Below are 26,276 nucleotides of genomic sequence, written 5' to 3'. Positions count from 1 at the left end.
CAGGAGGCCCTGAGCGGCTGGATCGCCAGCAATGCTGAGTGATTTGAGGGGATTCATGCAGGACCAGATGCAAAAGAGTATCCAGTAAAAAGCATGTTGTGGACTTGGTAGGCAGTCCGCGAGAGGGGAGTGTGCAATATTAAGCCTTCTAGTTGGTTTTTAATGGGTGTTGTTTGACAGGGCACATGCAAGCCTGGCATATTCACACCCTGCGCTATCCCACTGGAAAAAAACTATCTGCGACGAAATGGGACACCAGCTTCATATGCGGTACACCGGGGAAATGGGTGGAGGTCGTATCTTGAAGTGATTAGAAATCTGCCAACTTGTACACCTGGGTAAGAACAACGTTCAAGGTCTGTTGTAGTCAAAACAACCAACAATAACCTTTTTTTTTTCCACCGCATTTCACCTTTCTGGCTTGCACTGATTTAATGTTTTCTCCTTAGGGTCAAGTCAGCAAACCAACAATAAACACAACTCCACCGAAGACCTCTACCGTCACCTGACTCTCAAGCTAAGAAACTAAAGGTTTGCTGTTTATCTCTCTCATGTTTTCACCTCACATCAGTCCATTGGGTGGCGCAGATGTTGAGTGAAGTCTTGGAGAATGAACAGCTCAGTAACAAGAGATGTTTTTTTTTAAAAACCTCAGTTTGAAAATCGAAATGTTGTAGTGTAAATACTGTGCTCTTATTTCCAATCATGTCATTGTATAAGCTTGAAGAGGAATGGGCGACGGGATCTTCAAAGGAAAACGACATGCTAAGGGAAAAAATACACATCTCAGAGGACGACTGGAGGAGTCGACAACAGGAATGTTATGAGAAGAAAAGGTTAGTTGTGGCAGAATCGGAGTGAATTTAAGTGAGGCAACAAGTTGTTACAGCCAAGAAATAAGGGTGACCGTGAACTAAAAACCCCGGTTGTAAAGCATGTGTTTACTTCGCATTGTAGCCTTGGCAGAGAGCGCACAGCTTGAGTTGGCTGCGTATACCAAGGAGAATCAAATGATCCAGGGCCGTCTGAGCAGTGCGGCTCAACTAAATGTGAGGAGCTGGCCAGGACTGGCTAAAACTCTCAAGGTGATGGACAGCATTGCACGTTACCCACGAGGAACAGCACATAGCAAAAGGTTACACTTTTTTTTCTTCCTTTTTTAGATAAAGTAACATGACGTCCCTGCATCATGTGATCTTATGCGAATTTATTTTATGTTTCAATACCAGGACAAGAAAAGACAGTGACAGAAGTCGACAAGACAGACAGAAAAGTGCAGTGCAAAAGAAAAATGCAGAAAAAGACAGAAAGACAGAAAAAGTGCATGACCACAGACCAGTCAAAAAAGAAAAGCAGAAAAGTGACAGCAAAACAGAAAAAAGTGCAGAAAGACAGAAGACAGAAAAAGTGCATTGACCAGACCAAAAAGATCAGCACTGATGCAACAGACAGAAAAGGACAGTGACCAACAAAAAAAAGTGCAGAAAAGACAGAAAGATGCATTGACGACCAAAAGATCAGCACTGATGCAACCACACACAAACCTGCAAGCATCGAGGCCAAGGGCAAAGAAGATACTGAGGCAAGTGAAGAGAGCAAAGACCCAGCGAGAAAGAAGGCACCGGGACAGGATACAGCAGGAGGCAGCGACATCCGCCGCCCCTGAACCAGATTTCCTGAGAAACCCATCTCACCAGGTGCATGAGAATCCTGCACCGATATAAAACTTCCAACACCGAGAAACGTTTCTCACTTCTGATGAATCTGAAACTAATACATCAAGCACGACACTGCAAGTCCTGCAGAGGAATAAAATGCTTGTGTTTTTCTGCAAAAAAAGGTCTCTGTTACTTCACATTACGCCGTATGATGTATGTATGTATATGTATGTATGTATGATGTATGTATGGAGGTTTTAATGAGCAATGAGGACTTTTTGACTCAGGTAATATGATAAGACCAAAAACAGAATAGATTAGGTGGGCGTACCTGCAGGAGTTAGTTCGAAGGTAATTTATATTAAAATCCCGTGTATGTATCGATTATAGCCCTATTGTATCTACTACTAGCTGATCGATCTAGCGTTCTAGCGATTCTGATCTATCTATCTATCTATCTATCTATATCTATCTATCTCTCTCTATCTATCTATAACACAACTGCAGACCTAACACAATGAGCAAAGAATGGAAGGAAACGAAGTAAATAAAATAAATAAAACAAAAATACAAAAACACGATAAAAACAATAAATAAATAAATATATAATAACGGCTTGTTATTAAAAGATGTATATGTCTTAACATTATATTATTTTATTTCTTGCAATATTTTACTTACACTATGGGTCACTTTACATTACAATACCTTTTTATATAATTATTATAAATTAATTATATATCATGCCACCTTTATCCTCGTACTGTTGATTGTTTTCATGTTATTGTAGGGTATAGTATTTCTGTCTGTTTATTTGTTTTTGTTTTTTTTTTTTAGCCTTTTCTACTTTTTTTCTAATCTGTAGGTATGCTACACTTTTCATCGCTGCTGTAACAAGTACACTTCCCCTGTGGCGTCGGAGATAGAAGATATCTAATCAATCTAATTATCTAATCTAATTCTACTAAACTCTACTCTATTATAATAAAATAAAATATCTATCTTTTTACAGCTGTATAATATAATATAATATATATTTCTTGTAGAGAACCGATGTGGAACCATCTGTTCACAGTGTGTAGTTTCCACACGGCACATGTTCGCTGCGCCCCCGCTGCAGAAGAAGCCGCGGGTTTGATTTGCAGCTAACAGGCTAACAGGCTAACAGGCTAACAGGTCAGCTCGTCCTGTTTCAGGTCAAACACTGATTGTTTTCCCGCCTCTGTCTCTGAGGATGACAAAGTTCTGACCGGCCAACAGGACAAACATCAACATGAACCTGGACAGACTCCGGAAGCGGGTCCGACAGTACATCGACCAGGTAACTGCTAACTTAGCGGCTAATGCTACAATGCTAACGCCGGAGAGAAGAGGCTGCTGCAACAAACAAACAAACAAACAAACAGACAGACAAACAAACAAACAACAAGAGAAACTAACCCTGTGTGTGTGTGTGTGTGTGTGTGTGTGTGTGTGTGTGTGTCCACAGCAGCAGTATCAGAGCGCTCTGTTCTGGGCCGACAAGATCGCGTCTCTGTCTCACGGTGAGTTTGTGTCGTTACTGTAACTGTAACTGTAACGGGTTGTGTCGTTACTGTAACTGTAACTGTAACTAACTGTAACTGTAACTGTTTGTGGTGATAGCAGTGAGTCTGTCAGCTAAAGCTACAGAGGTGTGTGTATGTGTGTGTGTTACGTACCATCACAGCTGCAGTGTTGACTCTTTTGTTTGGTGTGTTTTGATATTTTATGATCTATCTATCTATGTATCTTTGTATCTTTGTATCTATGTATCTATCTATCTATCTATCTATCTATCTATCTATGTATCTATCCATGTATTAATGTATCTTTGTATCTATGTATCTTTGTATCTTTGTATCTTTGTATCTTTGTATCATGCAGAGGATCCCCAGGACATCTACTGGCTCGCTCAGTGCCTTTATCTGACCTCACAGTACCACAGAGCCTCCCATGCCCTCCGCTCACGAAAACTTGACAAGGTAAGTCTGCAAGGTGTGTGTGTGTGTGTGTGTGTGTGTGTGTGTGTTGATCCGATGTGTTAGTGATTGGGTTCATCTCACTCTCACAATTCAAGTCTGCACTTAAAAACCCACCTGTTTGTAATCGCCTTTTCCATCTGATTCAATTACACTGTCCTATTTTAACCTGTTTTAAGATAGATACACAAATAGATAGATAGACTTTATTTATCACAAGCTGGGAAATTACAGTGCAGCAGCATTACACACAGTGACGATAGACAATATAAGAATATAAAGAATAAAATATCAAAATGGTAAATAAAATATATTGTACAAAAGTATATACAGCAATTTGGCAGTGTAGATTTGTTGCAAAGTAAGAAAAGAGAAATGTGTAGAGACTGTGAATTATCAAATCAAATCATTTTATTTGTATAGCCCAAAGTCACAAAGTACATTTGCCTCAGAGGGCTTTTACAATCTGTACAGGGAGTGACACCCTCTGTCCTTAGACCCTCGAGTTCGAGTGAGGAAAAACTTTTAACAGGGAAAAAAGGTGAAAGAGCCACAGAGGAGAGCTGAGTGTTTATCAGGTGTTATACAGTGTGATGGCAGAGGGTGGAGAAGCTGCTCCGCTGTCTGTCCACTGTGTGATGGAGAGGGTGCTGCTCATTGTCCATGATGCATAACAGTTAGGGTTAATGTTGTATTCTTGTAATTTGATACTTATTTTTGTTTGTTTCTGTTATTTGCTGTCTACTCTCATTTATTGTACGGTGTCCTTGGGTGACAGAAAGGCGCCTATGAAATAAAATGTATTATTATTATTATTATTATAATTATTTACGTCACTCTTCTCTTCTCACACACAGCTGTACGGAGCCTGTCAGTATCTTGCTGCTAGGTGTCATGTAAGTACCTGGGAAAGAAATCCATCCTGTATCGGCTCTAAAATCAGAATCAGAAATACTTTATTAATCCCCACAGGAAAGACTTCTTGTGTCTCTCTGTGGAGCATCTTGGTGCCAGCAGTCTCTGGCTGAAGGTGTTCCTGAGTCTGTCCTTTTTATGCTTTAGATTCACAATGTTCTGTCTGTTTTTGTTTTTAGTATGCTGCCAAAGAGTTCCAGCAGGCCTTGGATATCCTGGATGCAGAGGAGCCAGCTAGTAAGAAGCTGCTGGACATGAGTGGGAAAGAGGACAACGGGACACCAGAGTCGACTAAGGATTGGGACATGTCCCCTGCCGCTGTAAGTTTGGGCTGCTGCTGAAATACTGCACTGTGCAGCGTACGACTCAAAACCGTCCACATCACCTCCACACTTTGTTTAAATAATCGTTCTTGTTGAGGGCTCTTGCTGGAAATATGCAGCTGCCAACAAATGTAGAAAGTGTCCTGACCTCTCAGCCCTGTGTAGTTGTGGTTGAAAATTAATCAACACACTCGAACCACGCATAAATTAGATCCATCTCACACATTAATTAAAAATACAATCCATCATTTTTAAATCTGTTTATTTAGTGTGCCGTTTGACGATCGGTACAGTCGCCTGTGTCTCCTCTGGACTGCTCTGTGTGTCCTCACCCTCAGCAAAACGCACAACAAAGACAGAGAAAGGGCAGAGAAAGGAGACACGGGGGCAGCAGCGAAACAGAGTAACTGAAATGAAACAAGTGCACACAAATCAGACGAATAACACAAATTAATCTCGTCAACACTGGGTTCAATGTGTCATATCCAGCGACTAAGTCCAGTCTTGTTATTGTTGTGGGCAGAACTTTAACGCTGTATAAAATATTGTGGAGCTTTACTAGACTCTCCCTTCTTCTCCCTCTGTGATATATTTCAGGTCAGCAGCTCCATCTGCCTCCTGCGGGGTAAAATCTATGATGCCATGGACAACAGACCACTGGCCACCTCCAGCTACAAAGAGGCCTTGAAACTGGACGTGTACTGCTTTGAAGCCTTCGACCTTTTAACGTCCCACCACATGTTGACCGCACAGGAAGGTGAGACCGCCCTACAGCCATGATGTGCACTGATCTTTAGATATTTATTATCATGTCAATAACTTGTAAAAATGTATGAAATATGTGAAAGGTGTTGTTTTATTTTCCAACAGAGAAAGACTTCCTGGACTCACTTCCTCTGAGTCAGCAGTGCACCGAGGACGAAGAGGAGCTGTTACACTTCCTATTTGAGAATAAGTTAAAGAAGGTAACAACTAATCCCATGAAAAGACAAAGACCAATGATGAGAGCTTATTCCTCTGGGCCACAGACACATCATTGTTCTAATGTTTTCCAGAAATGATTAAAATAACATAATTGTTGCACAGGATAATACGCAAAACAAACCAGTTCATTTTGACTCTAACTTAGATACGCCGTCCTGCCTTGTCCTTTTTTTAATTCGAGCTTTAAGAGAGCTCTCACACACACAAACACACACATGCACATACACATGCACACACACCACTGTTGCAGAGCTTCATTTGTATCAGAGCTTCATTTGTATACAATATTCACTGAAATGCAAATGCCTATTATGAATATTCTGTCCTGTTTTTGTTCTAACCCCTCTTCATCTGTCTCCTTGTCTTCTTTTTTTTTTCTACCGTACACCCACCTTTCTCACACACACACGCACACTCACACACACACACACACACTCTGTCTCTCCCCCTTTCCCACTGCAGTATAACAAGCCCAGTGATCTGGTGGTACCAGAGATGGTCAACGGTCTGCAGGACAACTTGGACGTCGTGGTGTCTCTTGCCGAGAGGCATTATTATAACTGTGATTTCAAGATGTGCCACAAACTCACGTCGATGTAGGTGTCTTCAGGTTTCATGTTTGTGTGTTGAATTGTGCCCAATCACTGTAAATAATAGTGACATAAACATTCAGATCACTTCTTCATCTTTTAAAATCATTTCTAAGCCAGCTGTTGCAGATGTTGCTTTCTTTTCTGTGTGTGTGAATTTTGATGGATTTTAGTTTATAATAATGAACGGTTAATACAGATTTGACTGTAAAAATGTCAGAGCGTTGAATGCAGCTTTGTTTGTTTCTCTCAGGGTGATGGTTAAAGATCCCTTCCACGCCAACTGTTTACCGGTCCACATAGGAACTTTGGTGGAGCTCGGCAAAGCAAATGGTAAAATACATAGAAACCATGAATCATGCTTAAAGATTGTTTCATTTCACTGCTCGTCCTACACATCAGTATTTTTTGCTTTTTTTTCCCTCTGCAGAGTTGTTTTACCTCTCGCACAAACTTGTAGACTTGTATCCCAACAACCCAGTAAGTGTTTGAACTATCTGTTTCCCTTTTACATCATTTCCAGTATTCGATAACTAAATAAAAACCTTGTCATCAGGTATCCTGGTTCGCTGTTGGATGCTACTATCTCATGGTTGGCCACAAAAACGAACATGCTCGGCGATACTTGAGGTACGTGTCTACACACACAGGATGTGCTTCCTTTTCACATCCTATACATCCTGTTTGAGACCACATTACAGCTTGTTTTTCTTATGTTCAGTTTCATATTGCTTACTGTGTGTCTCCTGTAGTAAAGCCACCACGCTGGAGAGGACATATGGTCCTGCATGGATTGCATATGGCCATTCGTTTGCGGTGGAGAGCGAGCATGACCAAGCCATGGCTGCCTACTTCACTGCTGCTCAGCTGATGAAAGGGTAGGCGGAGGCTCCTAAACTCAGATTGAATTCAAATACAAGCCAGAGATACATTTGGTCTCTCTCATCCAGGTGTCACTTACCGATGCTCTACATCGGCCTGGAGTACGGCCTGACCAACAACTCCAAGCTGGCCGAGCGTTTCTTCAGCCAGGCTCTTAGTATCGCTCCAGAGGACCCGTTTGTCATACACGAGGTGGCGGTGGTCGCCTTTCAAAACGGAGAGTGAGTCATACAGCCACAAACACACACACAACAACACCAACTCCTCTAGTTTAACACTAGCCTAAGTGTTATTGACACACAGCAGTGGTAGATGTGTAGCAGATGATGTTGACTGGGCTATTCAAACCACCAGGTGATACAAAACTTTAAGAAATAGAGGTTTGATGTCCAACACAGCAAACGTGATAAACATGAGTGACATGGCTGTGTTAGAGTTATATTAAAAAGTCAAAATGATCAGGTCGTTTATTAACTTTACAGCAATGTATCACCATGAAGACTCTGTCTGCACCGAGCTGCTGCTTCTTCAGATCAGCTCGTACTGACAAACACCGGTTCTGTCGGCTCGTACAAAATCAGAGCGTTTAAACGTGACGATCGGACAGGACCAGCAAAACAGGAAACTGACCCAAATCCTGCTCCCTGTGTATACACACAGCTTTAAGTAACTCATAATGAACAGCAGCCACACACACAGGGTACTCAGATTATACGTACATTGATATTGTTTTATTGAAAGTGAAGATGTAAGAACGTTTATCATGTTCACTCTTTCAGCTGGAAGACAGCAGAGAGGTTGTTTCTCGATGCAATGGAGAAGATCAAAGCCATCGGCAACGAGGTACGCAATGATTTATTTAACTGCATAAATATTACGTGTGAATGATGAACCACATGTCTATAATCTATGTTTTTTTTGTCACAGGTCACTGTGGACAAATGGGAGCCTCTGTTAAACAATTTGGGCCACGTGTGTCGGAAACTGAAGTAAGTATGGAGCCAAACTTCCTGTGCGTCCAGTTTTTCTAATTGGCATCTTCTAAATTTAGCCTGAGTGATAATTAAAGAAGACTGGCTGGAGCGCATACTCCTCTAATTTGTTCCTTTTTCTTTTTTCTTTTTGCTGTTTTCAGAGGCGTGCTTAACAACTTGTTGTGTCGCAGTGGTTCAGCATAGGTAGAGCGTTAATTGAGAATTCATGAAAAAACCCTTTAATGAATTATGCATAGCCACCACTCAACAGATATAAGAGGCTTGCAGAATGTGTGCCACACGAGTGGAGGCTGAGTGGAGCTGTATTCAAAGGTTGTTGCTTTTCTTTCTTTTTTGTTTCATCCACGCAAAGTGAACGCCTCGTAGGTCGTTGGTGCGTCATCGATACGTCGTCAGTGTTTTTCTGAGCCTACAGTAACCACTCAAACATGGTTTGGTGACATCCATCTATTATATTGTTGTTTGGAGTCTCTGAGTCTTCTTTTGTCTGTGTTTCTCGATCTCTGCCAAAAGAGAACAATGATTTCTGCACCGCATGCCATTACAAATGTATATTTCGCAATAATCATGTGCGGAGGAGTTGTGGGCTCTTTCGAGCGTTGTCCTTTTTATTTCTTTCATCCTTTACGTGAAATTGGCAGATACTCTGCTCACAAACTCGCCGTCAGCAGGCAGCTGTCCACGAGGAAACCTGTCGGTCAGAGTAGATCAGCACACCTGCCCGACCTCTGTCAATATAATGACAGCAACAATTTGCTGCTGTAGACGCGTCGATGATGCCACCTAAAGGCAGTTAGTGTCGCAGTACCAGAGTGGAGCGATGGACTGAGCAGAAAATAAGCTAAACTTGCTGAATTTAAAATGGTAGACTTCGTCAACGTGCACATGGTTTTGCGTTCCTTGTCTGCAGATTGAAGGTATTGGCTGAGCCTGGACAGTCATGGAAATGTACAGTATGATACGCTGTATTTTATCACAGTTCTGCAGACGTCTAATGACGACATTTCGCTGACTCCATCGAGATCTGATGTCTTTGTGTATCACAATGCTTGTTTCTTTAGGAAGTATGACCAGGCCCTGGAGTACCACCGTCAGGCGCTGGTGTTAATCCCCCAGCATGCCTCCACCTACGCTGCCATAGGATACGTACACAGCCTCATGGGCGACTTTGAGAGCGCCATCGACTACTTTCATACGGTATCGTGCCTTTTCTTTCAGTCTGAAAAAGAAACAAACGGATGCCGTCTTTCAGTGTAGCATCAAAATGATTTTAACTGCCTGGTCAACCATTTGGTCGAGGTCTATATTTGAAAAAACTCAGTTGGTGGGGTAGTCAAAGGGAGTCTCAACTGTGATTGGTTGATTCGACAGTGAATGTGTTTTTTTAAGAGATGCTTGACGTCGGTTTGCTTTCTTTCCGTGCAGGCCCTCGGACTGAAAAGGGACGACACTTTCTCGGTGACGATGCTCGGCCACTGTATCGAGATGTACATCGGTGACACGGATGCCTATATCGGTAGGATACAGATATACTGACAGCTGAATTCTCTGCGGCAGCTAGACAAATACCACAACAGTCAAACGAGATGTTTGATGTGGCGGCCAAACATTTTCCTCTTCTGTTCTCACATAGCAGTGAATATTCAAAGATGTGCTGTCGTTTGTTTCCACCAAGGCACGGACATCAACGACAAGGTGCGAGGCAGCTTGAACACTCCAGCGCTGATGAAGATGCTGAACACGTCGGAGCCCGGTGACCTTCTAGCCACTCCAAGATTGGAAGACACCAGCATCATGTCCTTGGAAACGCCCATGTCAAACCAGGACAAGATGATGCTCGAGACCCCTCTGCGACTATCATTAACCCTGGAGTGCGACATGTACGAGAGCGATGTGATGTTAGACACGTTGTCAGACACCAGCACGTGATGTCGTCCTGCAGAAGGAGGTGGAACTGTCATAGCAACAGGTTGTCATAGGTACACACATCTAAGCCCAAGGACGACTGCCAAACCAAAACTTTGGCACCTTGTCCTCCGCCAAAGGTTTCTTGTGGATTCTCCCTCTCGTGCATTAGATATGGTTGTTTGTGTAAGTGACAAAACATAGAACACGCCATAGTGAACATTATGAACATGAGTAAGAGTGAATTTCTATACAGCACCCGCTGTACATCATAGTAATCTTTGCAAGAATGCACTTTAAAAAGGGGAATTGACATGTGCCTTGGGTAAGGGGTTGAGTACTTGGTTTAGCATTGAATCTGAAGACACCGGGAACATGTGGTCCTCTTGACACTTGACTGAACAGAGCGAACGCAGCCACGCACCTCACGTCCGATCTAAAAAAAAAAAAGACTGTCGTCACTTATTGCTGCCTATGGCAGGACACTCTGTGTTGCTTAACCTGTGGATTTACACCTTGAATAAAGAGCCAGCTAAACACAAGCAGTTTGGGTGAATTCAATAAAAATAATTTTTTTTTTTTTTTTTTTAGCAGATCTGTGTTTTGTGTCGATCAAAAATAAAGTGTTTGATTTGGAAGAACACACGTCGTCATGGCGATAGGGCTGGGAATGTTTTTTAATATTAAATTTCTACCTGCTCGCCTATTTTCTACTCACTGTTGTGACGTGATCCTCATAACTCTGATGAGTCCTTTTTTTTAATTTAAGACCTGCAGCATGAAACCATGCATACTAAAAATCTAACATGTTTGTGACTTTTAATAAAAGACATTTTGTGATAATTAACCTGAAAGTTATTGGTAGTTATATGTAAAAAAAAGGAATATTACACCAAATATATTGTGGAAAATATATATTAATTATGATTTAAAGTGGTAACACGTTTATAAGTCTTAACTGTAACCCTTGCAGAGGTGTGAAACAGTCTGGAGCTCAGGCCATCACATCTCAGATGTCATGATCCGGCTCAGGGGAGGAGTGAGGAGGTCTCCGACCCTCTTCTCCTCCACCCCTCCGGTGTTTCCTTGTTTGTTCCTCCTGGATCTTATTTCCAATGGAGAGCGGCTGCACTGACTTCCAGGAGACATGGGCTGTACTCCGTCTAAGTCGGCCGTGATTTACAGCCAGGACAAGGTGTGCCGGGACCTGGACACCTGCTCCACGTATGTCCCCAGCCTGAAGAGCTCCGTGTCCACGCCAGAGAAGCCTCGGCTGTGCGTGGAGAGCAGCAGCGGGAGGCAAACTTTCCTCAGTGGTGAGTTCACGGACACTTCATCATCTTGTGCGCAGAAAATAATTGATGATTGATTGTATAAATAGAAATGAATACTTTTTTTTTCTCCTTCTCAGTTCCCTGCCGAGACGTCCACGGGCGGTCTGTGAGCCAGTCCTCCTGCCCCGAGTCCTGGAGCTCAGTGGGCAGCATCGCTCCAGGCAGCCAGACCCCGGACCTGCACGGTGACAGTGAGAGCTGCGGCACTGCTTAACTCAGACACAGGGGGACATCACGGGGACATCACTGGGACATCATGGGGACATCACTGGGACATCACGGGGACATCACTGGGACGTGGATGCACAACAGGCTGGACTGGATTTATTTTCACTGGTGCAAAAAAAAAAAGTTTTATAGCCTCCTGGTTTGATGTTGCGGAGATGTTCATGAATCGACAGCAGTCCTGATGGTTGTGATTTTGATATTTAAAAACCAGATGCAGACCATAAGTGCTGGTCTATGTTGCACATAGGTTCCTCAGTACAATTTCGGAGTATAAAGATTTCACTTTATATAATTTTATAATACTCCACTACAGCTCAGAGGGAAATATTGTACCTTTCTGCATTTATCGATTTCAGATTTCTAATACAAAATATATTTCTAATATAATCTATTATTCTAAGTTAAGATGTATTGCATTGATCTCACAGTCTACCCAGCGGTGTATAAAGTAATTAAAATCTTCAGCTGCATCATTAAAGTGATGTAAACATTCATATAATCATATTGTGATTGAGACGCTCCTGCGCAGTGAGTACTTTTACCTTTAGTACTTTAAGTTTATTATGATGTACTCTGACTGAAGTAAAACTTGATTCCATTCTTTTCAAATGTGTCTTAGACAACCTGTCGGAAATAATTAGAATAACTGGACTGTAAATTGAGATTTACATAATGTCATCTTACATACACAACATGGAGTAAGATGACTTCTCCATGGTCTCTCCGTGGCCTTCAGAGGGCTCAGTGATACTCCTCTATGTGGATCATGTGACTTGTGGACATTGTTGTTGCACATTTTGTACATTGTGTTTTCACCAGGATAAGTGAGAAAATGTATTTTATGTATGAATTGGAAAAGAGTCGCACAATAAAACAATAAATATGATTTCATTATATTTCATGATGGAGTGTGGGTCAGCTTCCTGTTATGATGCACGGGGTAATGACAAATGAACGTGATCTTTGATTATTAATAGCTAATGGATTATTTTTAAGTTGACTCTGACACACAGACAGGTTTATAGTGAACATTAAAGTGTGTGAACTATCTGATTTCTTTTGTATATAACAAATCTCTCAAGGTAAGTTTGAAATACAAAAAAATAAATAAAATTAATATGCAGCAAAATAAAAAATGTAAATACTCATAGAGTTTAAATCTAAAACAACAAATGGAGACAAATGGATCATGCACAGTGTCTGTCCACAGACATGGACAAATGGAGCATGCACAGTGTCTGTCCACAGACATGGACAAATGGAGCATGCACGGTGTCTGTGCACAGACATGGACAAACGGAGCATGCACGGTGTCTGTCCACAGACAGAGACAAATGGAGCATGCACGGTGTCCATGCACAGACAGAGACAAACGGAGCATGCACGGTGTCTGTGCACAGACATGGACAAACGGATCATGCACGGTGTCTGTCCACAGACATGGACAAATGGAGCATGCACGGTGTCTGTGCACAGACATGGACAAATGGAGCATGCACGGTGTCTGTCCACAGACATGGACAAATGGAGCATGCACGGTGTCTGTCCACAGACAGAGACAAACGGATCATGCACGGTGTCTGTCCACAGACATGGACAAATGGAGCATGCACGGTGTCTGTGCACAGACATGGACAAATGGATCATGCACGGTGTCTGTCCACAGACATGGACTCAGCTCATAACAAAGCTGTCTTTTTAAAGCCTCTCTCCAGCTCGCGATATCAGCCCGCTGTACTCTCGCGAGCGCCCTGGTGACTTAACACGGGATAGAGAGAGAGAGAGAGAAAGAGGGAGATGGAGAGAAATGAGGTCTGAAAAGGACCAGATGACCGTGGGCAAGGAGAAGAGCGTCGTGGAGATCCAGTTCAGAGACATCCCGAGGGAGCAGGACAACACTCCGGGCAACGCCAAGCAGAAAGAGGAGAAGAAAGAGGTTTTCACCAAGGTAGGTGGACGAGCGTGCGGGGCAGCTGCGACGCATTGTTTACGCCGTGCGGGGAAGCAGACATGGAGGAGGTATGGAGGGAGGGAAGGAGGGAGGGAGGGATCGTTTCAGCACCGCGGACAGCGACAAGGAGCTGCAAGAACCAGATTCAACCTGGAGCCTGAGAAAGCTCATGACAGACTAGATCTGACATGTTTGCACATAATGTTCATTGACATGCAGTAAACACTGACTACAGGACATCCTCACACCATGTTGTGGTTTTATTAAACACAACATCTCAACATCTCATGCCCTTAAAGGTCCAAAAGGGTGAGAAATAAAATATGAGAACCATAACTATGTTTTTATTTGTGTATATATTTTAACCTGAAATAAGAATAATTCTGTATTTATTGCCTTAGAATGAGTGTTTTATGTTTACAGAGGGAGCGGGTCCTCTTCCATGGAGACTGCCATGTTTCTACAAACCCAAACAGACTTTATCGTTGCAGGGTGAGGTGAGCGGTTCAGTTGGTTGCAATCCACAACTTCACCGCTGGATGCCACTAAATCTCACAAACTGTACCTTTAAATCCCGGTTTAAGGCTTCCAAAATGATTGCCCAGAAGTTAAAGAGGTGTCACATGCATCTGATTTTACTTTTTTAGTATTTATTACATTATATTATTGAGTTATTCTTTAAAATATTGTATTCTGTTCAGGTCTTAAAGGTCCAGTGTGTGAAATTTAGTGGCATCTAGTGGTGAAGGAGGTGCCGAATCCAACTGACTGAATACCCCTCACCTCACCCTCTCATTTCAAGCACGAAGGAGAAGCTACAATGGCAGTGAAACTTGTGACCAATGGGCCTATGTAGAGCCAGTGTTTGCTTTGTCCCTTCTGGGCTGCTGTAGAGAAATGGTGGTTCAATAATACACCTTTTAAACTTGCGGCTAACAGCTCTGCCTTTGGAGCATGTAGCAGGAAAAACACTCTTTGAATGTTCTTATTTAGAGCCAGCGTTTGCTTTGGGTTTGTCCATTCGTGGCTACTGTAGAAACATGTAGTTCAATACGGCGGACAACATGGAAGAGGACCCGCTCCCCACCCTAAGGTAACGGAAAACACAACAATACTTGTGATTTATTAATTAAATAATTATATTCAGTGAGTTACACACTGGAGCTTTAAGATCAAATAAACATGTCCCTGTGTATTTTCCCTTAAATACCTTTAAAATTAATAAAAGTAAAGCCACGTTCTCTCACTCAGCCAGTATCACCTGTATACTATGTCAAACTCTACAGTCAAATACAAGAAATTATAAGAGGTGAGCTAGAAACAAGCAAAGAAAAGACAAAATGAGCTAAATATATGAGGTTAAAGAGCCACACCAAAAATACTGCATCCTGCACTTCCCACAGTGCAGTTCTGTGCCTGATAAACAACCTCTTTCACCCTGCACGGCAGCAGTTTGTAACCGTGTCTGCTCTTTCTGATCAAAACGTGATAATCTGACCCAAAATAACTGTGATAACATCGTGTTATTTCCTCCCAAAGCCACCGCAGACGTTATAAAGAGCCATTACATCAACCTCTAATATGTGTTTCTGTGAGACCTGACGTGAACCTTTATACACAAATTTAAAACAAGTTTCTTCCTGGTAGCCTGATGAAATAAGGTGTAAATGGCTGATTACAGGTGGTGCTTCGAAGGCTTCCGCCTAACCTGTCAAAGGAGCAGCTGGAGGAACAGCTCAGCCCGCTTCCATCCTATGACTATTTCGAGTTCTTTCCAGCCGATCAAAGGTAAACACAACAGCAAAGAACTTACGCCATACTTGTGTTCATGATTCTTATCGTCGGATGTTTATTTCTCTTTTTTTGTCTTTCCACAGTCTTTATCCACACCTGTTCTCCAGAGCGTACATCAACTTTAAAAGCCCTGAAGATATCCTGCTGTTCAGGGACCGATTCGATGGTTATGTCTTCATTGACAACAAGGGTATTTCTTGATTCTGTTTAAACTCAGTTTGGCTGATGAACGTGGGCACACACTGCAATCTATATCGCTATATTAAATGCAAACACAAGCATGTTTGTTCTACTGCTACAGGCTGAAAATGAACAGACGGAGAGGTGGCTTTAGAGCCCTTGTTGCCATTGTTACTGACTGATAGCTGGTTTGTTAAGTGATGAGCTGCTTTTTGTTTCAATATTTACTCAGGCCAGGAGTATCCTGCAGTAGTAGAGTTCGCCCCCTTCCAGAAAATCTCCAAGAAGAAGCTAAAAAAGAAAGATGCCAAGGCCGGGAGCATTGAAGAAGGTACTGAAATACAAATTTAGTAGACGTGATATTTAGTTTTCTGCCTTCGTGGATTTAAAATGTGCAGAGAATCAATTTCTGATGATCAAACTGCTGCTTTAAATAATACTCATCTTGGGCCTGAAACTCCCTCAGACCCAGAATATAAGCGGTTCTTGGAGAATTACTCCTGTGACGAGGAGAAGTCTATGGCCAACCCTGAGACTCTGCTGGGAGAGATAGAGGCCAAGACCAGAGAGCTCATCGGTACAGTACTGTGTGCACTGATGATTCATTTATTTTATAAGTAGCAGCATCTGTTCACATCTCTACCTTTTTTTTTTGGTTCCAGCCAAACGGACAACACCGCTGTTGGAGTACATCAAAAATAAGAAAATTGAGAAACAGGTATGAAAGTAGGAAATGCCTAAATGGAAAGAAAATACCCTCACGTTGCTTTAAATGTTGACCAATCTTTCCTGCGTCCTTCATTGCAGAGAATAAGGGAAGAGAAGAGAGAGGAGAGGAGACGCAGAGAGCTTGAAAAGAAACGGCAAAGGGAGGAAGAGAAGAGGAAGCGACGGGAGGAGGAGAGGCGCAAACGGAAAGAAGCCGAGAAGCAGAAGAAGCTGTCTGACAAAGACATCAAAATTAAGGTAACCCTTCATCACAGTTTGACAGCATCTTGTTTTAGTCTTGTTCTTTGGATGGCGTGGCATGTGATCATGGATCCTGTCGCGTCTTATCTGCGGCGCTGTAGCTCCTGAAGAAGAGCGACAGGGACGACGATGTGGATTCAGACCGAATGAAGGACAAAAGTGACGTCGGGGAGACAGACAGAGGCAAATGGGAGAAAGCTGGAGGACAAATGAAGTCAAAGGACTCCAAGGAAAAGTAAGGACTGTGACATCCTGTCTTGAACTGTACAGACGGCTCACTGTGTGAGACTAACTACTAAAAACTCGCTGCCACTTTACATTCAGACATACTCAGCAAGCAGGTCACTAGTATGACGTGGCCTGCTTTGTCTTTTTAACAATATAATCTGAAAGGAGTCTCTCATTTCACGTTGGATTCCTCACCTTCTGGAGCATCTGTAATAAAAACAGAAATATTAACATTTATAACTGCAGCTTGACAGTGAGAAAGCCTATAATGCTTTACCCAATTAAGCCTGTAATTATAGATTAAAGATATTTTATGTTGCTTTATTCTACAACAGACATGTGAAACTCTACACCCGATTCATCAGATCAGATCATTTCATACGTCTGTTATTAACGGCCCGGTAACGGTAAATCGCACTCCTGCCGCTCGTACTACAAATCCCACAATGCCCTGCAACAGCAGGCACACAGGTCAAAGACACTGTCATGGGTCACCACCCCTCCCTCCCCGAGCTGCTTCGGTTGTTTATTGACACACTGATCAGCGGGTCAACGCACAGCGACGTTAAAGCCCCTCCAGAAAATGTCCAAACCTAAAAGTTGACTTTGAAAACAGGGACGGGAGGACACAGCTGATGTGTCCATCAGTGGGAGGGGTCTGTCCTGATTCATTAAAGAGGACAGATGCCAGACAAAACATGTGAGCTTCCAAGCTGCTAATATAAATAATCTAAATATAGATTGTATTTATTCTAACGGATAATTAATGATCTGTAAAGCAGTAACGTATTATTTCTCAACCACTAAATAATCTAAGGTATAATTCTTGATCGTCAACATTTACATTCCTCACATAACATGAGCTGGAATCTGCTCTCATCAGGGAAGACAACAGTTCTTTACCTGTGTAGGTAATAGCTTGTGGATGTGAATATTCATCTTTTTTATAAAAAAGGATATACACCCTACTGTGAAGGGGTATCAACATTATACGCAGCTATAACTCTGTATTAACAATGATGTGTTTGGTGTCAACACCACGTCCACCACTAGAGGTCAGCCTGAGAGTGACAAAGAGCAGAGAGAGCAGCACGGCCGCAGGCAGAGAGATAAGGACCACCGCGGGAAAGACGAGGAGAGGAAGCGACAGCGACACCACTACGAGTTCGACAAGTTTATGAGGCGCAAAGATGAGACCAAATGGGGGAAGGGCTACTGCCAGGACCGAGCCAAGAAAGAGGGTCACCATCATGGCTACTCTTACTGTCCTGACGGTGGTGATGGGAAAATGGGGAAGGAGGACAGGGAGGAGCTGGGTAACAGGAAGGAACGCCTCCGAAACAAGGTGAGCGAGAAGGTGAGCATGAGATGGGCCGTGGGTGGGGAGAGGTGACAACTGAGGGCGTTGTCTCTCGTTATCTAAAGCTTGTAGGTGTGTCCCAGATATCGGACGATATCCTGTTTTTCACAGATGATTATCAGCTTATTGTTTGATGTTTAAAAAAAACTGCTTCTCTTTATAGATATTGTGCGAGCAATGAAACCCAAATCAAACCACATTATGTTGTTTGATGTCATATGGATAAATTCATGCGTCTGTGATTGGCCTCTGAGAAACCTGCTGTGATGTTGAGGACTAAAGTAACACCGTGATCCAACAGCTGTTCCATCAGTTTATTAGTGGTAATCATTCAGATCATGACGGATGATTTTTCCATAAAGACATCGGGGCAAGAAGCAGTGTACACCCTGGACAAGTCGCCAGTTCATCACAGGGCACATAGAGACACTCACATTCACACCTACAGACAATTTAGAGTCACCAATTTAAGCCACGCAGACACGGGGAGAACATGCAAACATGAGGCAACAGTGCTAAGAAAATATTATAGATCAGAACATCAAACAAAGGATTTATTTCAGAAATCGAACCAGGTCATCAGTATTATTTCATCAATTACAGATGTTCAGCCCTGTGTCATAGTTTGGAGTTAGACCTAAAGGGATGGGAGTGTCCCTGGTGGAAGTCTAATCAGGGTGATCTGGGTGTGGTGGAGACATTTCTGCACCAGCTAGCCCAGTAGTGTATATTTGGAAACACTTAAGGCCCGTTAGACTAGTTGATGATGCATATATAAATACGTCTACTCAAACCGTGTGTGTGCTGCCTGTCCTCTCCCATGTCCCTGCTCTCTTGTCTCCCTGCAGGACCGTCCAGCCATGCAGCTCTATCAGCCAGGCGCACGCAACAGGAAGCGCATGAGCTCCACGGGCAAAGGCTACGACTGCATCCCCGCGGGCCACTCGCCCGAACCCGGGACGGAGCACTGCTATGAGGTGGTCGCTATGGCGACGGGGCTGGAGAAAGGGTTCGAGAAGAGCAAAGATGAACAGTGAGCGGTCGGGGTGTTTAGGAAAAATACAAATATTATTGTGACGAGTGACGGGTTTGACTCCTCGCTGAGCTTTTAAAAAATAATATACTCCGCTGAGGGAGCAAGGCACTTCAGAAGCAGTCTTTAGGTGTCATGAAATTCAAAGTTTTAAATGTCGGTCAAGGCTTTTTGTTTCGCTGTAGCATGAACATTTTGAGTATACACTAAATATTTTAACCGTCTCGCTGTTCAGAGTACACCGTTTGGTTGAACCCCTCGAGTAAACCACATGAGACGCAGGCGAAGCCGGTTTATGATAGCACAACTGCAGTGATTCAGTGTATTGTTGGCACTACTTTGGTGTAAATGCACAGATTGATATTTCAGCTGAATTTTGAAGTCGCCTCCTGCAAAGCTAGTTTCCAGTTTCATCGAAGCTTTTCCACACGAGCCAGCCGGTGTCGCTCCCTTAAAGCGGCAGCTCGCAGTTGGAATCCATCGGCGGCTTTCTGGTGAAACCACAACCACGTCCTCTGCAGCAGACCTTGTTACTACGCCTTTGTAGACTCTGTTGGACCTGGATGTTTTTAGAAATCCTATAGATTTTATGAAAACGAAATATAATGTAAGTCTGACTTATTAATAATGGATATAGAACATTTAACAGAGGTAATCCTGTGTGTATTTTTGTGGAGAGCGAATCAGAAGATGCATTATTGATAAAGGGGGCGATGTCAATGTGTTTTACTGTATTTTCCCCTCATTCATCATCGTTCATCTTATTCTAAGGTGTCATACAACAGAGACAATAATGTTTTTGTCAGCAGAGCTTTGTACATCATCACCCGTGAGCCAAGAAGAACACATTCTCTACATTTATATAAGGCATTTCCTAGAAGTTGCAAAGTTTGACAAATGACATAACATTTTCTATGCCGCGCGCATGGTTTTCTATTGATTCTGTCAACTAAATGTAATGGGGGGAAAAGCTACAGATATTGATAAATTAATAAAGCCTGTTTAACAAGTCTTCTATTATTTTTCACACGATCTAACATCCGTCTGTCATACCTCTTGTATCATTTCCTGCCCTTAGGCTTTGAGAGAATAAAGTTCCTTTACCGTTATGACAGACTGGTGTTTCAGTCATTGTAGTAGCGCTCTGACAGTTTGGGTGAGGCAGCAGTTTATCTGCAGCATTGCTCATTGTAGGCATTCACAAATGAGTCAATACAGTTAGCCGTTTATGAATACTCTGCAGTATCAGAGAATTGGTGGGTGTAAGCATCGTTTCATTTGCGACTCTAAAGGAGGATGATCCAATCTAATTTTAACCAACATCTAATCCCCTGCAGATGTTAGTTCAAATTGCAGTTACACAGGAAGAAAAGTGAAAGTTACTGATGGTTTTTTTACGTGTTGATTATAACACTGTCTGACACATTCACACAGATAAAGCAGAACTGTTGTAGTCAACAGGAAGCCAGCAGCACGAGAACACATCCCCTGAGTCTTGTGAGCCGTGGATTAAAAAAGTGCTCTCACTTCACTTAATTCGTACTTATTTACTTACTTCATTCATAATTCAGCACGTGTGTGTTTGTGATTATGTTTGTGTATGTATGTATGCAACGCTGCGTGTCTGTAAATAACGCGTGGGCTTTGTGGCCTGAGCATGCTCCGCATGGAAAGTCTCTTGACATAACTCGATTTGATAAACTGATTTTAAAAGGAATAGTCGTGGTAGAGAGTAGTGTGTGTACTAAAACCTCAAACCGTTCCTATTAAGTAATAGATCCTTTGTCAGCCCACATAAATGGATTTCTTTGTTCTGGATTTACATACACGTCACAAGTGTTGCTGTGCGCTCTTCCTGTTTAAATCACAGCAGCAGTGTGAGTGATAAAGTGAAAGTATCACCCTTTGTCAAGACTTTCAAGAAACTCAGAGCAGACACGCACCCTTCACTCTGCCTCCCTATGATCCATTTGCAGTCCTATTATTTTAGACACTGTAGATATAATAATTCAGACCACATGGCGAGGAATAAAAACAATCACACAGATAATCATGATGAGTAAATGTGTGTCCCCCATGATGCGGGTGTCTCAAGAGTCACTTCTAAGGCTGGATCTAAAAGGTGGGTGTCACTGCAGCTGGTAGGATGAAAGAGGTCACATGGTGCATTTCCTCTCTCTCTCGCCTTCCTGGCACTGTAACGCGTTTAAACAATGTTATAATATCTATACCTCCATCTGCAACTGACACTCACATGCCTGTCTGCCTCTCGTGTCAGCTCCCGTCTGCCTGTTCTAGGTCGTCTATAGGTGAGTGCTTATTTGACTTCTGTTGAGTTTTAACAGACGTGCTAACCTTGAGATGAATACATTTGCATTTTTAAAAAAAAAATATTTTTTTAAATTGATTTGAAATATAGCTAAAGTCCGGCATGTGGCAGTTGCTTAATACTTCATTTTCACTTTTTTTTTTTTGTATTTTTGTGCACATTTAAAATTTTAACGCTTGGTCCAATTGCAGTGATTTAACAAAAACTCTATATTATATTATTATTATATTATTTTATATGGGTTTATTATATGTGTGTTTTTATTCTACACACACACACACACATGCACATTGTTATCCCAACCTCTGCACTTTGTGAATTTTCATTTTTACAAAATATGGTGCAATATATGGTGTAGGGTTTCCTCATAGTGGGTCACCACGTCATTCTTCAGAGAAATGCTGTACTTTTCTTGCAAAGATTGCAAAACAACATTTGAATTTTGAAATCAATGAAATGTGAAATCCTCCAGCCTCCTCACCACCAGACAACATTAACTGCTAATATGTGCACCACGTGTGAAAAAAAGTGTCTGTAAGCCTACTGAAGTGTTACTACATCATTGCTCGAGCCTCATACTCTCAGTTTATGCTATGTATAATATAATCTCTGGCACTTGTGAGTCTACTCCCCAAACAGTTTTTTCACGTATCGTTTCTACACGAGCTCCCAAGAGCGACAGTTGGCACACTTCACCACAAATCAAGCATGTCCTTTTCCTGTGTGAAGCTCCACCCAGACACATGTGTTACTTACACTCAAACAACAACAGAGTCTAGAGGCGAATGCTGTTTCACACCTTTATCAGTTCGCGCACCTGGAGGAAGTGTTGTCGTGCCAACGATAGGGGTGTACTTTCTTTTTTGTGAAAATATGACAAAATAATTACACAGACATTTACAAGCCTCCTTGTCCAACCCTTTGCACGCAGGTAAAAAGAGGCTCACCACATCCAATCATGACGGGGAATTCCAGCAGCTCCAGGCTAGACAACGCCACCCTGTCCCTGTTTCAGAACACAAACACCAGCATCGCCATCTCTCTCGTCTACCTGATTGTCGTTGCCATTAACCTGGTAGGAAATGGCTTTTCCATTTGGATCCTCCTCTTCCGTACGTCCCCCAAGACTCCCTCCATCGTCTTCATGATTCATCTCACCCTCACCGACTTGGCCCTTGGTGCCGCCCTGCCCTTTCAGATCGCCTACCAACTTCAAGGATATCAATGGAATCTGGGACCCAATATGTGCAGGTATACTTTAGGACTGTAGGAAGTACTGATGCAGGATATCTTCATAAGTGATCCGCAGAAATCTGAGAGAAAGTTTTCAACCAAGGCCAAACTCACTTTCACAAGTACCAGTTGGGAAAAATGCTTTTTGCTTTGTTGCTGAGGGTTAGATGGGCAGTCTTGTCGTCTTGTGGGCAGTCTAAAGAACACATTTTGAGGTTTTTGGTCTCGACTCTCGAAACATTTTTAAACGATCTTGTCTCAGTCTCAGACAAAGAGGACTGAGGATTTTGTCTCTAGACTACACCGATATCACTAGATTGCCAGTGCATTTGCTTATTTAACAATATTTATTAATATCATCACTGTGGTTGGAGGTCAAATTTCCTGTTTTGAATGAGACCAATGAAACTTATCTCATTTCTGTTCATTCAAATTCAACTATGCCAGCCACAGCTAGAGCACATCTTTCTTGTTGCGCAACTTTATGGCCGTTAGTACACCAGAACGTGTGGTTTGACCATAGATCTGAGTAATAAAATATATTTGGTAAGTACAGCTTGCCCTAGTCTAGCACTTTGCCAGAGACAAGTGTGTCATATGAACGGGTACGTCTCTGATTAAATGAGCGTCGGTAGTTTGGTATTTGTTTCTAATGCATCAGTTCAGTTTTACCGCCTGTATTGTTGATGTTGCTGCTTTGATATACACTCTCAGTTTCTCTCAGTACCGCCAACTCTTGCTGACTTCAAACGTCCATGCACGTCATCCAAAGAGATTTGAAAACAGTAGCTACCTGAATGGGCTCTATACTGTCTGGGCATGACTTGATTCTGGTTTAGGTGGTCTTGAAGGCATTCCATAAAGGTTGTGGCTTTATATTGAACACACAATTGTAAGAGAACTTCCTAAAAATGCTGAACTTTTCCTTTAATGATCATTTTTGCTTTACCCGGTAATTACACATTCTTCTTCCATGTCTCCACCAATAGTTTCCTGACGCTCATCTTCTACACCAACATGTACTGCTCCATCCTGACCATGATGGCCATCGGAATCGACCGCTACCTGGGCATCGTCAGGCCCATGCTGTTCAGACAGATCAGGAAGAGGAAGTCCATGGCTGTCATCAGCTGCTTCCTCATGTGGGGTGTGGTCCTGAGTGTCCTCTACCCGCTGATGACCACGGACCTGACCTTTTATATTCCTGAACTTCAGATTACCACATGCTTCGACGTGCTGAAGAAAGACATGCTTCCGAACCAGGCAGCCTGGGCGGCCTTCCTCTTCAGCATGGTGTTCCTCCTCTTCCTCTTCCCTTTCTGTGTCACAGTATTTTGCTACATCACTGTCATACGCAAACTGGCCAGCGATTCCAAGACGGCCCAGAAAAAGAGAGCGATACGTCTGGCCATCATTGTTCTCGTGGTCTTCACCTTCTGCTTTGCGCCCAACAACATCCTCCTGATGACTCACACTGTTTTGAGACTCTTCTATGAGAAGTCTGCCTACCAGGCCTACAAACTGTCTCTCTGCTTGAGCTGCCTGAACAGCTGCCTCGACCCCTTCATTTACTACTTTGCTTCCAAAGATTTCAGACAAAAGCTGAGGCAGATAGTAAATCTGCACACCCTGAGCAGTGTGGACTCGACGAAGATGGAGTATAAAGAGAGCACTCTGTACTCGGCACATTGCACGTTAGAAGGTCAAAATAGGGAACACAGAAAGGTGTCTCTGATGCCAAGCACATCACAGCTGAAAGAGCCGGAATGAGAGAAACGGAGAGAGAGATGTGAGAAAGGAAGTGAGACAAAGACAGAGATTGTGTGTGAAAGGTTGGCAGTGTTTGTGCGTGTGTGTGTGTCAGTGGATTCTGTTGGGTCAAAGTTAAAAAAAAATCGTTATACTTCTTTTTTATGTGCATCACAGGACAAATCAACATGGACAGCAGCTGAGCCTCTAAGTCTGTCAATATTCTTGCATTACCTTGTGTTACTTCACAGAAACAATGTATTTTTATCGTTCATTGTTTAGCATCATGAGTTATTTTTGACCAAATATGTAGCATGTACAAGTGTAAATAAACTGTAAATAAAATGTATTATATAGCTCCTCACTGCCTGAATTGATTTTTGCCCATTCTAACACTGCATCATGTTATCACAGTGTATTTAGATATATATACAGGGCATATACAGTATATATCAGGCCACCAGGGGGCCCCTAACAAGTTCAGCCTCAATATACAGTATTTTGGGATAATTAAAAGTCTTTATTTGTAGTCAGGCAATGACCCCTAATTTGTTGTGTGAAGCACTGATATGCTTAAAAATGCTTTTTTTTATAGGTTATAAACAAACCTAAGCTGCTATGGTAGGGAATCTATCTATCTATCTATCTATCTATCTATCTATCTATCTATCTATCTATCTATCTATCTATCTATCTATCTATCTATCTACAGTGCTGCTCAAAAGTTTGTGAACCCTACTGACATTCCAAATAATGGACTCAAACAAAATAAATGGTTATATTGTCGTTCTTTATTTAAGAAAAAATTCAGATTTCATGGGTGGAAAAGTATGTCAACCCCTTCAGTTAAGAGGATATTGCAACACCTAACCTCAACCAAACGGTTTCTGTAGTGACTCATCGGTCTCTCACACTCACTTTGGAGGATATTTGCCATTACCAATGTTCTTGTGTCTCTCGCTGATATTTTAGAAGGTCATCCACTCAGGCAGAGTTGTAGCCTTTTTCCGTGCTCTCCATCTGTAGTTGATCTGCCTCACGTTGGAACGATGACTTTATAGCTTTCCCCAGACAAATGTGACGTCACTGCCCTCTTCCTGAGGTCCTCTCTGGGATCTTGCATCCTCTCTGCATGATTGAGCTGTATGGGTTCACCTAAAGTTACCTGGTTTTGTCTCTGTTTCAATCAGTGAGGCAGAACTTCGTCCCTAAACATCTCAGATGTTATTGGTCCATTTCAGTGGTTGATTTAGACACCAATTTGTCTGCTGGTTTGACCCACTGCAGCTCAGGGTTCAGGACTTTTTTTACCTACACAAGTTGACCAAAAACTCTTTTTAATTTAGTCTGGACTACACAATTGACTTTTTAAGGAAAATGCTCAAGAGGTTCACAAACATTTGAGCAGCACTGTTTGTACAGTATTAGAATGAGAATCTTTATTGTCATTGCACGGTAGTAATGAAACTGGGGCACAGCTCTCGCGTCAGTGCAAAAGATCAGATAAATAATAAATAACTAAACAAGACATGCACTTACCAAACAAAAAAGACCACTCTATACTAATTACAACGTAAGGGACTATAGACAGGACTGTAAACAGAGACATAAAGTTATAAATGACTGTGAACACTGC

The 26,276-nt window shown here is 42.3% G+C and overlaps 3 protein-coding genes across 4 annotated transcripts; all 3 read left to right on the top strand.

Annotated features, from left to right (window-relative positions):
• Positions 1 to 2,722: 2,722 nt before the first annotated feature.
• On the top strand, positions 2,723 to 10,794 carry cdc16 (cell division cycle 16 homolog (S. cerevisiae)). Its single transcript, XM_019255714.2, has 18 exons — positions 2,723 to 2,979; positions 3,148 to 3,202; positions 3,564 to 3,661; positions 4,516 to 4,554; positions 4,753 to 4,893; positions 5,494 to 5,653; positions 5,767 to 5,861; positions 6,343 to 6,476; positions 6,724 to 6,803; positions 6,901 to 6,950; positions 7,027 to 7,100; positions 7,223 to 7,348; positions 7,421 to 7,573; positions 8,132 to 8,195; positions 8,280 to 8,341; positions 9,409 to 9,544; positions 9,773 to 9,863; positions 10,023 to 10,794. The coding sequence occupies exons 1-18, from the start codon at positions 2,932 to 2,934 to the stop codon at positions 10,274 to 10,276; spliced, it is 1,860 nt and encodes a 619-aa protein (XP_019111259.1). The 5' UTR covers positions 2,723 to 2,931; the 3' UTR covers positions 10,277 to 10,794.
• A 2,762-nt stretch (positions 10,795 to 13,556) lies between these two features.
• On the top strand, positions 13,557 to 20,338 carry upf3a (UPF3A regulator of nonsense mediated mRNA decay). 2 transcript variants are annotated; one of them, XM_010740126.2, is made up of 10 exons: positions 13,557 to 13,762; positions 15,447 to 15,553; positions 15,643 to 15,749; positions 15,972 to 16,070; positions 16,206 to 16,316; positions 16,402 to 16,457; positions 16,547 to 16,705; positions 16,810 to 16,943; positions 17,990 to 18,293; positions 19,145 to 20,338. In XM_010740126.2, the coding sequence occupies exons 1-10, from the start codon at positions 13,622 to 13,624 to the stop codon at positions 19,331 to 19,333; spliced, it is 1,407 nt and encodes a 468-aa protein (XP_010738428.2). In that variant the 5' UTR covers positions 13,557 to 13,621; the 3' UTR covers positions 19,334 to 20,338. The 2 variants fall into 2 exon arrangements, with proteins under 2 accessions (XP_010738428.2, XP_019111283.1); XM_019255738.2 differs by having other exon boundaries at positions 13,558 to 13,762; positions 17,990 to 18,281.
• Positions 20,339 to 21,467: 1,129 nt separating this feature from the next.
• On the top strand, positions 21,468 to 25,005 carry p2ry8 (P2Y receptor family member 8). Its single transcript, XM_010740127.3, has 3 exons — positions 21,468 to 21,638; positions 22,590 to 22,909; positions 23,881 to 25,005. Exons 2-3 carry the CDS (start codon positions 22,617 to 22,619, stop codon positions 24,659 to 24,661), a joined length of 1,074 nt encoding a protein of 357 aa, XP_010738429.1. The 5' UTR covers positions 21,468 to 21,638; positions 22,590 to 22,616; the 3' UTR covers positions 24,662 to 25,005.
• The last annotated feature ends 1,271 nt before the right edge of the window (positions 25,006 to 26,276 follow it).

The sequence above is a fragment of the Larimichthys crocea genome, chromosome XVIII (genome assembly GCF_000972845.2).
Source record: "Larimichthys crocea isolate SSNF chromosome XVIII, L_crocea_2.0, whole genome shotgun sequence".
Lineage (NCBI taxonomy): Eukaryota > Metazoa > Chordata > Actinopteri > Sciaenidae > Larimichthys > Larimichthys crocea.
Note: the sequence above shows the minus strand (reverse complement) of the source record. Positions and strands in the feature narration are given on the sequence as shown.